This window comes from Pipistrellus kuhlii, unplaced genomic scaffold (genome assembly GCF_014108245.1).
Source record: "Pipistrellus kuhlii isolate mPipKuh1 unplaced genomic scaffold, mPipKuh1.p scaffold_m20_p_8, whole genome shotgun sequence".
In the NCBI taxonomy this organism is placed as follows: Eukaryota; Metazoa; Chordata; class Mammalia; order Chiroptera; family Vespertilionidae; genus Pipistrellus; species Pipistrellus kuhlii.
This window is the reverse complement of record NW_023425584.1, coordinates 19488702-19501265: the sequence shown is the minus strand read 5'-3', so window position 1 is coordinate 19501265 and position 12564 is coordinate 19488702. Positions and strand designations below refer to the sequence as shown.

General features: G+C 47.7%; 1 protein-coding gene across 3 annotated transcripts in view; it reads right to left on the bottom strand.

Moving 5' to 3' along the window:
* The window catches only part of SH3TC2 (SH3 domain and tetratricopeptide repeats 2), a 48763-nt gene that overhangs the window by 16682 nt on the left and 19517 nt on the right, over positions 1 to 12564 (bottom strand). For all 3 annotated transcript variants that reach the window (XM_036423907.2, XM_045576432.1, XM_045576433.1), the window contains 5 exons: positions 11851 to 12052; positions 11009 to 11082; positions 8343 to 8538; positions 2582 to 2715; positions 43 to 84 (listed from right to left, as the gene is read on the bottom strand). In XM_036423907.2, coding sequence (XP_036279800.1) covers positions 43 to 84; positions 2582 to 2715; positions 8343 to 8538; positions 11009 to 11082; positions 11851 to 12052 — 648 coding nt within the window. The remainder of the gene's footprint in view (positions 1 to 42; positions 85 to 2581; positions 2716 to 8342; positions 8539 to 11008; positions 11083 to 11850; positions 12053 to 12564) is intronic.

Here is a 12564-nt window from a genome sequence, read left to right as displayed (position 1 = left end):
CACGAGGGACTGGCAGTCAGGGTCAGCATGATCTCTACTCACCGCTCAGATCGTTTGGAAGATTCTGGATGGACTCGAACCCACCTGGATAGAGATGAAGGACAGACCGGGGTTAGGTCCTCGTGGGCCACCACGCCTGTGCCTGCAGGTGTGCCCCAGACCAGTCCCCTTGGGGGACTTTGTATTTGTGCTTCAGACCATCAGCATCTTTAAGGAACTGGGCAGAATTCTCTCCTTCACCATCAGTTTAGAGTTGCTAAAACCTAAATATTATCTCACTTAATCCACTCGCTTTACAGCTGGGAACTGAGTTGGAAATGAGACCCAGAGTCTGAGAAGAAAAGGTGAAAACATCAGCTCTATGCCCAGAGGTATGGGTGTGGGCGATGATGAATTCAGCAGATTTAAGATTTCACCTTAAATCTCTCAGCAGTTTTACGACAGAGCCGTGAACAGACCCCATGGCAGCGCACTTTGTGGCACGTGGCATCGCCTCCTGTTCCCGGGTGTCCCAGATCCCTCCTTCCTTCCTCTTTCATTCTTCATCCAGCCACTCAACAGACACTGATTTAGTATGTGCGGTGTGTTTTGACTAGACAAGGTGACCGAATATGACTAATGAAGAAAAGAAAGCAAAGGTGCATCAGAGGCTGGTGGTTTTGTCCTCTGAAGTAACTCAGAGGAAAGGAGGAGGAGATGAAAGGACAGTCTTCGGCCCTGTTTTAGACACTGAGCTTGCAGTATGTGGAAGAGCTCTAGACAGAGAATGCAATAGATCTGGCGGGAGAAAAGTTGTCAGAAGGAGACTGAGAAGGCACAGTCAGAGAGGAAAGTAGAGACAGCGAGACCAAGGTGCCTTATGGTGCCACCACTTAATGTCACAAAAGTGAAACAAGACTAGGTGAAAAACAAGAAGACCTTGTGAGTGTGCAGCAAAGAAGCGAACCCTCTTGGCTAGAGCAGCTGTTAGGGGGCTGTGAAGGCAAAGGCCAGACGCATTCCGCAGACAGGGTCTGCTCGAGGAAGATTCTCCCTCTTCCTGACAGAGAAGCAGCAGTCCACTCTGGGCTCTCCAGTGAACTTGAGGACATCAGGCCCCTCACCAAGTCAAGCCTCAGACTCCTATTCTCCAGGGAAGGCTTTCTCTGTGAGTGTCACTGCACATACTTGAGATCTGTAACCCAGAGGGGGAGGAGGCCCCGTAGGCAAATACAGGAGAGCTAGGTGTTCATGTGCCCGGCCCTCACTGATGTGGAGGACACAGCCATTCCTCTCCAGGCCAGGACCACAAAGTGCAGGAGCCTCCAAAAGATGCTCCTCTAGAGGAAGAATTACAGGAGGCACTTCTTCCCTGGGCATAGCCCTTGGGGAGCTGGAATTTACCAAGCAGCTGGGACAACCACAAGGCACAGCTCTGCATCCAGCTGAGCTGCACTCCTGGTCTTTAGGTAAGAGGCCATGGGCTGCCTGGAACCTGCTCCTGGATCTCTCCCAACCACAGGGTCAATGGTTGGCAGATACCTTAGCTCAAGTCTGTGGCCGACCTGGCCCATGACACCCCCCAAGTAGTCCTTAATTTTCAGATCTCAGTCCCCACCTACCAGGCAGCACCCACAGTTTCAGATTCCTCACAGCCTGGTGGACAATGTGATGGCGGGGCTGGAGCTGATGGAGAGCCAGGTGCTCCTCCCTGTGCTGGGGAAAGACTCCAGCTCCCACCTCTGCTCCGGGGGCTGACCTGAGGGTCCCTCCTGCAGAACCTCTGGCTATACCCAGGAAACATGCCCCAACTAATCTTGCCACATGGGAGTGAACACAATATCACCATCGCTGAAGAGATGGGAGAAATAGGAATCCTTCATCAAACCACTGTCAACGGGGGAATGTACTTCCTGACACAGAGCAACAGGCCCTCTCCAAAGGAAGGGAAGGGCCTGTCATTCATTTACCCTGTCAATCACCCTGACACTGCTGAAAACTGTGCTAGTCACCAAGACCCCTCACCCACCCAAGTCTAACATACCCAACAGTCCAATGTTGTTTTGGGGTCTGTGTGAAAGAAGGGATTGTGTTGACTAGAAAATGGTTGAAGGCAATTCTTTTCCCGGATCAGGCACTAATTCACTTGGGCTTCAGTTTCCCAATTTGTGAAATTGGAGGAGATGTCATGGTTTTTAAGGTCCTTCCAATTGTAGCATTCTATGCCCCCACCTTTATCATTGGGAACCTAGACTTGCTTTAGCCTTAAAAGGAGGGACCACAGCCACAACTTGGGAAGTTTTTCTTCTCAAGGATTAGAAAGGAAGGCTCAATATGGCTGACCTCCCAAGAGATAGCTGAGTTGATATCAACATATCTCACAGTTTCTAGGCCACAAGTCCCACCAAATCCAGAACTGCCTTAAATCTCAAGTGAAAGTGCTGGTAATGAACTAGTATCCATGTTATCAACTGAATAGTAACCACAGCCCCAAATTCCTGGGTGGGATTAGAACTTAAAGAGACTCAATTCCCGGTTGGAAACACTCGCTTAATCTTGAGGAGCCCAGGCTTTCCCAGGGGTTGGAGGAGCAGACACTCACTAAGCCGGTAGAGAGACGTTATGTCAGTTTGAGCAAGCGTGTGGAGGAAGCTGGTGCTCTCAGCTTTGCCGTCACTTCCCAGGACTCCCAGAGAGTATCTCTCCTCATCACTGAAAAAGGCAGAGCTCTTGCTCCTGTATTGAGACAAAAGACATGGACACAGATCAGTGGGAGGTTCCAGGCATGACCCCTTCTCCCTCTCTGTGAGGACGCAGTAAAGAACATCAAGAAGCTATCACCCATGTGCCACAGCTAGCATCAGACTCTGCCTCACTGTTGTACAGTGCGTTATTTTATGGCCGAGAAGAACGCTGTTAAAACTCCATCCCCAAAGAAAAACAAAGCCCTTCTCTCAACTCCTTCCCTTTCTTCAAGACCATATGGTGCCTATTTTTAATAAGAGGAACAGGAATTGGTTTCCCTAATTGTAAGGGTTGGAAAGGAACCATTAAAAGAAGTTTCTTTGTTAGGTTACTGCAAGAAAACACCAGGGACAGGTGACACAATCTAGAGGGACAATGAAGAAAGTATGGCTATGGTCAGAAGGAACCTTTCCCAACTGCCAACATCAGATTCCAAAGCACAGAACTACAGCGTCACGTAGCATCCAGAGATAATCAAAAAGCTAAGGAGTAGAAGTGGGTAGAAAAAGAACTGGGAGCTGGAAGAAATAATTATAAATTGTAAGGATCTTTATGTCCACCCTGTCTTATAAACTGTTAAACTTGCTTACTAGAGATTCGTCTTAGACTCAAAGAATTTGAAAACTAGACATGCCTTAGAAAGTGTTCAATCCAGTATTTATCTGAACAATTGCTAAGATATCTTACTTATAAAGTTGTTTTTGTTAACCTCAGAATCCAATTTTAAACAGAAATAACTTGGAATCTTAAGAGTTAATAACAGCTAAAAATGTTGGGTTGCTTGTTATCAATTGGACACTGTTATGTCATTTAATATACACATCTGCCCTAGGAGGCACCTACCCTTTGTCCCCATGGCTCAGATAAGTGCAGTCTGAAAGCCAGTGATGAGGAAACTAGCAGCTAACATGAACTGCTCGAGGCCACACCACTAATTAGGACAGAACTGGTTCTCAAGCTGTGTCCTGACATCTGGCCCAGGATTCTTCCCACGACACTTGCTGATGCCCCATCTCTCTGGCCTGGCCTCCAATTCTCTGTGAGAGTGCCCATTCTCAAAAGAGCATCTGATGGAAATCTATGACTAAACCTATCCTATCTAATAAAGAGGGAATATCCCAATGGACCATCATGCCCTCACAAAGATGGCAGCACCCATAGCCAATAAGGAGGGGATATACTAATTGACTGCCACCCCCTCAAAGATGGCAGTGCCCACAGCCACAAGCCCAGTCCTCGCAGCCCCCCAGCTGCCAAGGGCCAGCCTGAGATACAGGCAAGCCTTGGATAATGGCTGCCTAGTCACTAGGGGCCACCCAAGGCTCAGTAACCAGGACTGGCCGAGCCTTGTGCTGCCGGCAGTGGCAGCAGCAGAGGTGTGATGGGGGCATCACCTTCCCCTGATAGCCGGGTCGCCTCCCACCCCTGAGGGCTCCCGGACTGTGAGAGGGCGCAGGCCAGGCTGAGAGCACCCCCCCCTCCCTCCAGTGCATGAATTTTCATGGACCAGGCCTCTAGTTTGAGATTAAAAAGAATTATAGAATCCCAAATTCAACAGAACTCTTAAATTTTACAAAGCATTCATGAATTTACTATTTCATTTACCCTTCGTAATAGCCCTGTGATGTAGATACTTTCATCCATTATTGGAGATGAAGATTCAGAAAGGTTCAAAAGGACACAGCTAGTAAGTGGGAAAGCTGAGACTGAAGTTGAGGGCTCCTGTCTCAGCGTCCACTGCCTCACGGCTCATCTGCTTACATCCTGAGGCCCAGGTATTTGGAGAGTCCAAGAAGATAGGCAAACTCTAAGAGTGGTTTTCAGCATAGAGGGGGGGGTAGTGGAGTTTATATATATATTTTTTAGAGCAAGAGATAGAGAGGTGGAAACATCTATGAGAAACAACAATCATCTGCCTCCTGCATATCGCCTACTGGGGATTAAGCCCACAACCAGGCATGTGCCCTGACTAGGATTTGAACCAGTGACCTCTTGGTTCATGGGTTTATGCTCAACCACTGAGCCACACTGGCTGGACAATCTTTATTTAAATGTATTTATTTAATTTATTTATTTTTATTATTTTTATTTTTTACAGAGAGGAAGGGAAATGGATAGAGAGTTAGAAACATCAATGAGAGAGAAATATCCATCAGCTGCCTCCTGCACATCCCCTACTGGGGATATGCCTGCAACCAAGGTGCATGCCCTTCACCGGAATCAAACCTGGGAACTTTCAGTCCACAGGCCAACACTCTATCCACTGAGCCAAACCAGTTAGGGCTATTTTTAAATTTAGGCATTTAAGTATATAAATTTCCTTTAAGTAACACGATTAAAATGAACTGTATCAATTACAATGGGAATAAATCCTAAATTTACAAAGTCATTTGCGAAAAAGGCAGTTATGGGGTGGGGGGGAGGAGGGATTATATAAACTTTAATTACACAAAACTATAGAATGCTTGCTTATGAACAAATACCTATTTTTAAAATGTCTTAGACTAAGGACTGACTGGAAACATACGTATCACCTTCAAATAGAGTTTGCCTCTGGGGTGGGGGATCTGATCAGAGGATGAGAGTGGGAAGGGAAAAGGATCTAACTTCAGTTAGATCTAAAGACAAAGTTTCTTTAAAACACACACACATACACACGCACACCCAGAGGTTGATTTAAAAATAAAATCTCATTATTTTTTAAAGGAAGGATGTGCAGTTCTGTCATTCTCAAAAGCTCTGAGATCCCTGAAGCCATTTTGCCAAATGCAAAGAAGAAATAGAATGCCTGACAGTCATAAGAGCTTGTCTCCCAGCTGCTGTTGCTGTGAAACTGGGGGGCTGGTATTGAAATCTGTGCTCTAAAAAAAGGAAACCCACAAATTTACTCCTGTGGACAAGCACCACCCCTTTCCCACGTGTCAGAGACAGCAAATTTGACTCAGAAAAACAGTTTTGCTTGATAAGTTAACTGATTAACACACACACATACACACACACACACACATACATATATACACACACACATACACATACACTTTAAGGAGTAGTATACCAGACAGGGAGGGAACTGGTGGGAAGAGGATGGAGACTTCAGCAAATGCTGAACCATATTCAAAATCCTGATACCAAACAAACATGGGCTAAGAGTGACACCCAGTGGCCAACCACCAACACAGCCTACAGGAGTGACTCCCAGGACTTCCAGCCCCTGGCTGCTGCTTTGTCCAAGACATTTGTGGGGTCTCTCTGACTGCTGCTTCAGGGAGGTCTGCAATCTAGAGAGCGCCTTGTGGGGATGCAATGAGCCAGTTCCCCTCTCCTCCCCTCATTGCACCCCTCCCTGTCTCCTGGCTCACTTCCCCTTTCCCTACCACGTGTGCAGTCTCTGCAGCATTGGGTCTCCCAGGGGACCAGGTGCAGGACAACAGAGGACACTGTGGAAATAAGGAGAAGGTCTCATGCCACCACTGCAGTACGGGGGCTGAAGGGTGAGAGTGTATCCCTGACAACTGAGCAACTAAAATGGATAAACTAATTTTGTGGCATTGTGTCATTGTCATTTCGAACAAGGTATGAGGTGAAGCCCAAATATAATTTATCAAATCTGACACCTGCCTACAATCTCCTATTAAAGCTGTCTCTCAAAGGTTACCACCCACAACAGTCACAGCAATAATAAGTCACAACAGTCACATTTCATACACACACGCGCGCGCGCGCACACACACACACATACATACACACACACACACACACAGTGTCAGGCGCCACCCTTAGTATCTGACATGTATGAACTCATTTCAACTCATGCCAATCCTATGAAAAAATATGATCCCTGTAAGCAGTTTACAGATGACAGAACTGAGGCGTAGAGATATCCCCACAGGCACAGCGGGTCAGCGCAGGGAGACAGGCCGCACTCACATGGCCCTGAATGCCTTTCTAGCAGTTTGGCTCTGAAAGTCTTGATTGCTGACTCCCATGACCAGTGACCTCGCAATGACCAGTGACCTGCTAGTGACCAATCCCAAAGGCCTATGATCGTGTTAAGCATCATAGACACACCCTCCCGTGGCGGGTCCTTCCCTCTCAGCAGGCACCCCGCCTCCTTTGCTACTTTCCCCTGCTCGGTAAAGGACCTCGGTGCAAACGCTCATTGGATTTAATGCCAGGATTCTGGGGTTCCAGATCCAAGGCCCTGAGTCCAGCCCTCTCACCCTTGGGCCTTCACATGCCCCCCCACCGTAAAATGAGGGTGGTTTGCCCAGTGGTCTCACCTCGACCGCACACTGGCCCCACCTGGAGCACTTTCATAACCAAAGCTGCCCGGGCTCCATCCAGACCAATGAGATAGAACCTTGAAGAGGCGTACACAGTTGGTCCTCAGCAGTGCCCTCTCTTCTCTACACCCCACCTCTTCCCAAGTGCCACCAGGCTCTGCCTCCTCCCTGGTCACCTGGTCACCTGGTCATGCCTCATCCAAAGCCAGGATCAGCTTCCTAGAGAAAAGTTCCAGTCGCATCAGGTCACCTTGCTCAGACATTCTCAGTGGCTCCCTGCTCCCTGCCAGGTGAAAGACTGCCTGGCCCAGCATTTCTAGCCTTCCCCATCATGGCCCGTTAAACCTTGGCTGCACCCGTGACCTCCTGGTAACCTCCCTCCCCCAGGGCAGGAGTCGTTCTATAACATCCCCTCACTGTCCCCCCTGTCCCCTCCCCTCCCCATTGATATCTGCTGAAATGCCTTTACACCGTGCAGAACTGAACTCAGATGTCACAGTTCGCTTGCTACCCTTTCCTCCTTGCAGACGCGCACAGCACTCCACCCCCTCCAGCAGCTCAGTGAGTGATCTGTCTGGTTTAGAGTTCCTTGGGATCCCACATTTCTGCGCAGGGAAAATGACCTTCTGTTTCCACTTCCCACAAAAGGCAGGGCTGGATCCACTCTCCCTGGGACTCTTTCCCACAAGAGAGGGGACCCAGTCTGAGTGCTCAGAGCTGAGACATGGGCCATGTTTTCCTGTTGTGGAGTCTTTGATAGCAGCCAACTCTGCGTTCCCTCTCACTTCCTGGGCTCAGGCTTCCTACTGTTTCCGGTCCCTGTGCAGGAAGCTGTCCCAGAGAGCCTGGGCAGACAGTGGGGGACCTGCACCCAGCTCAGCCCTGTGGTCTGAATGCCAGAAGAAGTAAAAGATGCATTCCATGGTCCGGGCCCACACCAACGTCACACATGAAGCTGTCAGCAGGCAGACCTTCATGGGAGGGGCTCTCCAGGGACATCTGTAATCTATAGGCCCTGGGAGTGCACCTTTCTTCATGGGGCCCCTCAATTAGATCAGATGCATGGCTGAACTCGAGGACCAATGCTGCACCCTTGAGGCCCAGCAGCAGGCCTTTCTCCTCGCACAGAGGGAAGTCAGGGGACCAGCTGTTGAAAGGACCTGAACTGACTCTCTCCCTGATCAGTCACCCCCTTCTTCTTGTCACTCCTGTGTGTCGCCCTGCCTGTCAGTGTGCTCCTCTGGCTGCGCGTTTCCAGGGAACAGAGGCTCATCTGCAATCCTGCTCAGGATGGGGGCTCCTGAGGTGAAGCAGGGGTCTCTCCATCACACTCACATGGGGGAGTACGAGTCGGGATCTATGTTCGTGGTGAGGACAAAGCCCACTTCTCCGGAGCACGCGGACTTCCCAATGAACCACCGAAGCCCGGGGATGACAAAGCCCACGATCTCGATGCTTTCTCCCTGGCGGAGATCCAGTTCATCCTTCTCTTCCCTCTCATAGTCCTTCCAGGCCTTGCATCTCCCTCTGCCTGCGGGGAAACAGCACACAGGTCAGCTAAGTGAGGCAGACAGCAGAGCCTTCCACTAGCTTTCAATGCAATATGAAGGGAGGGAGTCCCATACTTTAGAATTTCAAGGACCAATATAGTTCCCTCCCCCCAAAAAATAAATTCACAGGAATGTCATAGGGCAGTTGGCTTTCTTTTTGCCAAACTAGGACATTCAATAAAAGGAACAGCCAAGCACTTTCGCCATCACTTTATAAAGATGTTTGAACACATGGAGGCAAGGTAATCTCAGAATCTGGATATACCTTAAACCTCAAAGCTCACTATACTGTCCACAGCCTGTTTGCCAGCATCGTGTGAACACTTCATCATTGTTGGCACAAGTCCACAGACTAGAGTGGGAACCACTGTAGGATCCCCTCCTTTCCTCCCAGCTCCTTTGGCCCGTGACTCTCAGCCTCCTTAACTGTAAGACAGGAACCGAAGAATGCCTGTCTCTTGCGAATATTGGGAAGAGTCACGATGACTAGTACCCAGTCAACACTCAACAACCGTTAGCCCCTCTCACTGGTGAACAGAAAACTGCTGATGGCCCAGAGAGATTTTGAAGTCTCCCCTTCAGACTGTGGTCAGTGCCCAGCTTGATGAATTGCCCAGAGAGGACCTAGTAATGACATATTTATGAGCATGTACTGTCAATTTACAAATCCCCTTTGTGCCCATTTCCTCAGATCTCTGCAGGAGCCCCAGAGCAGTGATCGGAACCCTCTTTTTATGGATGAGAAAGTGGGGGGCACAGGGAAGCAGGAGAACGATGTGTGACGACGCTGGGTCTCTCACTGCGGGTGACCCTGCTTTCTGCTGATTCTCCTCTGACTGACAGCATGGTTTTCTATGTGCCTTGGTTTCCGTATTTGCTTTAGCTGCTCTGCTAAAGCTACTGGCATTTCCCCTGACATTTTTGGCCAAGTTTCCATTGATAGTGTCTTCAAGATCAGAAATGTCCACCTATTTGTGGGTTTTCTGGTAAAACTTACTAACGAGACAGTTTGGCATAAGGAGGACCTGTGAATTGGCTGAGGTCACATTGGCTTTAAGTTGTGGAGTGAGAATTTGAACCCAGAATAGAACTCACAGCCCCATGTTCATCACTAACTGCAAGGCTAAAGGCCTCAGGTAATCAAAAATCTTGTTTATGGCCATTGCTGATTAGATTTAATATCTGGGTTCCATAATTTCCACCATTTCTTTTTTCGTAAGTATTATTCAGGCTTAGAACTTACAAAATGTTACTTTGTGCTGCAGGGGGAGGAGGTGGGGGGGGCGGTACTCTAAGGATGGTGATGAAAGGAATTTATATTCTAGGTATCTGGCAAACATTAAAAATATCCACTAGACACATACACATATACACACAGACATATGCATATATACAGATAGTGACTGCCTAACATGAATGTGTACGTATGTGTATTTCATTTATTTATTCAAAAAAAATGCTTACCCACTAAGTGCCAGGCATTCTTACTCTTCCTAAATTCAAGATTAATTTCACAAAACTCTAAGGGAAATGAAAAACTTTTTGACCAGAGATTGAAAACAGGCAGCCTGCTGCAAAAGGTAAGATTTCCTTCTTTTTTATGGCTGAGTAGTATTCCATTATGTAAATGTACCACAGCCTTTTCCTCTACTCATCTAATGATAGGCACTTGGGCTGCTGCCAAATCTTGGCCATTGTAAATGACACTGCAATGAACAGAGATTATTATGCTTAGTTAAATGAGCCAGTCAGAGAAAGACAAATACCATATGATCTTAATTATACTGTATATACACTGAGTGGCCAGATTACTTTGCATTCAGAGATCATAATAATCTGGCCGCTCAGTGTATGTGGAATCTAATGAACAAAATAAACTACAGGTACAGACTGACAGATATCAGAGGGGAGGGAGTTGAGGCTGGGTGAGAATGGTGAAGGGATTAAGCAAAGATAAAAAAGAAAGACACGTGGACACAGACAATAGTATGATTGCCAAAGGGAAAGGGGCTGAGGGAAGTAGAAGGTAAAGGGGGGATAAATGGTGATGGAAGAAGACTTGACTTGGAGTGGTCAATATACTATACCAGGAACCTATATAATCAATGTCACCTCAATAAATTTAATTTAGAGAAAAAAAACAAGCAGCCTGTTTTTCCTCATGTCTTTACATCCTTAAGGTCCCTATCATTCCCCACTATCTTTCTGCCAGGCCCTCATGCATGTGCCTTCTGCCCGCTCCTACAGGCACTGGCATCTACAGCCCTGGACCAAGACCGCTCATTTTACAGGTGAGGAGAGACATGTACAGACAGTAACTGGCTTCCCCAAACCCAGTCAGTAGCTGGTGCGAGACAGGAATTCAGATCTACTGACTCCAAATCTGCAGATGAAATGAGGAGTCAGGGCAACATGATCCCCCTGACCACACTCTCTTCAACTCAGCCGTACCAATCTGAGAGGAGCCCGTCCAATCCCTCTGTCTGGGAAGGCCGCAGCTTCCTGGATAATTCTTCAGGAACCATCTGTCAATGGAAACATGGGGTTTGCAAATATGGATTTCAAAAAATCAGAGCAGAGAGCAAAACAGTCCATTAAAACAACAGTGATAGTCGTGATGATGTGTGATTGGTATGACGTGGTCCGGGGCTGGCAGGCATTACTGAAGACTTACTTTGTGTGAGGCATTGTGCAAGGGAGAGGGTTCAGCCTGCCTGGCATGCTTGCTGGCTCTGGGATTAGTGTGTCAGTTCAATAACTAACCATTGACCCCCTTTCCATTATCACCATCAGGTTCTCTGCCAGAGCCGCACACGGGTCCCTGGCCTGGGTAATGTTCATTGCCATAATATATGTTTGAGTTCACAGTATCCTCCAGCAAGGATTCTCACATTTTAGTATAAAAAACATCCCCCTATACTTAAGGGAGCTTATATTAATGCAGGTTCCTGGATCCAACCCCAAGAGAGTTGGAGAAGGGCTAGGGGGTCTAAATTTGTAGTAAAATCCCCAGGGAATTAGGATACAAATGATCCCCAGTCCCCATATTGAGAAATACCACATTGGAGACCAGGTAGAATATTATCCTTTAGGTACAACGCCCATCTGACATTGAGAGTTGTCTCCAATGCCATCAAATTGTGCAAACCTTGCCTGTTACAAAAAATAAAAGAGAAAAAGCCACCTAGATTGTGTTCCCTCCCTGGCAGCACAGAAGCCCAGCATGCAGGCTTCATCCCGCACATACCTGGGTATGCTCTGGGACCCTCCCCGGGAGTCAGGAGGCTACTCACTGGTGGAAAGGCAGTGGCAGATGTTCCAGGGCTGACACTGGCACCAGGCCCCGCTGACCCGTCACCAGGGACATGCCTTCCCACTCGGACCCGCTGTCAGCTGTTTTCACTGAGATCAGCTCACCCTCGCTGAGCGTCAGACACTCGCCTTCCTTCTCAGCTGGCTGAGCCACGGCAAACATGGCTCTGCAGAAGAAGTGGCCTGCAAATAATGAGAAAAGCCCTTCCGAGGAGTAGCAGGAAGCGAAAAGGGATTACAACACTACGTCACGTTTCTCTCCATGGCCCAGACACTTTTCTTTCTGGGAGAAAAGCACACAGTTGGTCAAGGTGGGGAGAGGGCACTGCAGGAGATCCTTGTGGTTCCAAAAAACTGGTCTCAGAAAAAAAAGCCACTAAGAGGAATTCACATAAAACAGACATTAAAAGCCCTCGTCAGTGTGGCTCGGTTGGTTGGTATCATCCTATGTGCCCAAAGGTTGCCGGTTTAATCCCAGCCAGGGCATGTGCCCAGGTTTCTGGCTTGATCCCCAATAAGGGGTGGGAAGGAGACAGCAGTCCATGCTTCCCTCTAACATCATTTTTCCCCCTCTCTCCCTCTATATCTAGAAATCAAATATATATATATATATATATATATATATATATATATATATATATATATATATATAAACAAAAAGTTCTAAGTAATTCATGAGACTAAAACTTAATTGG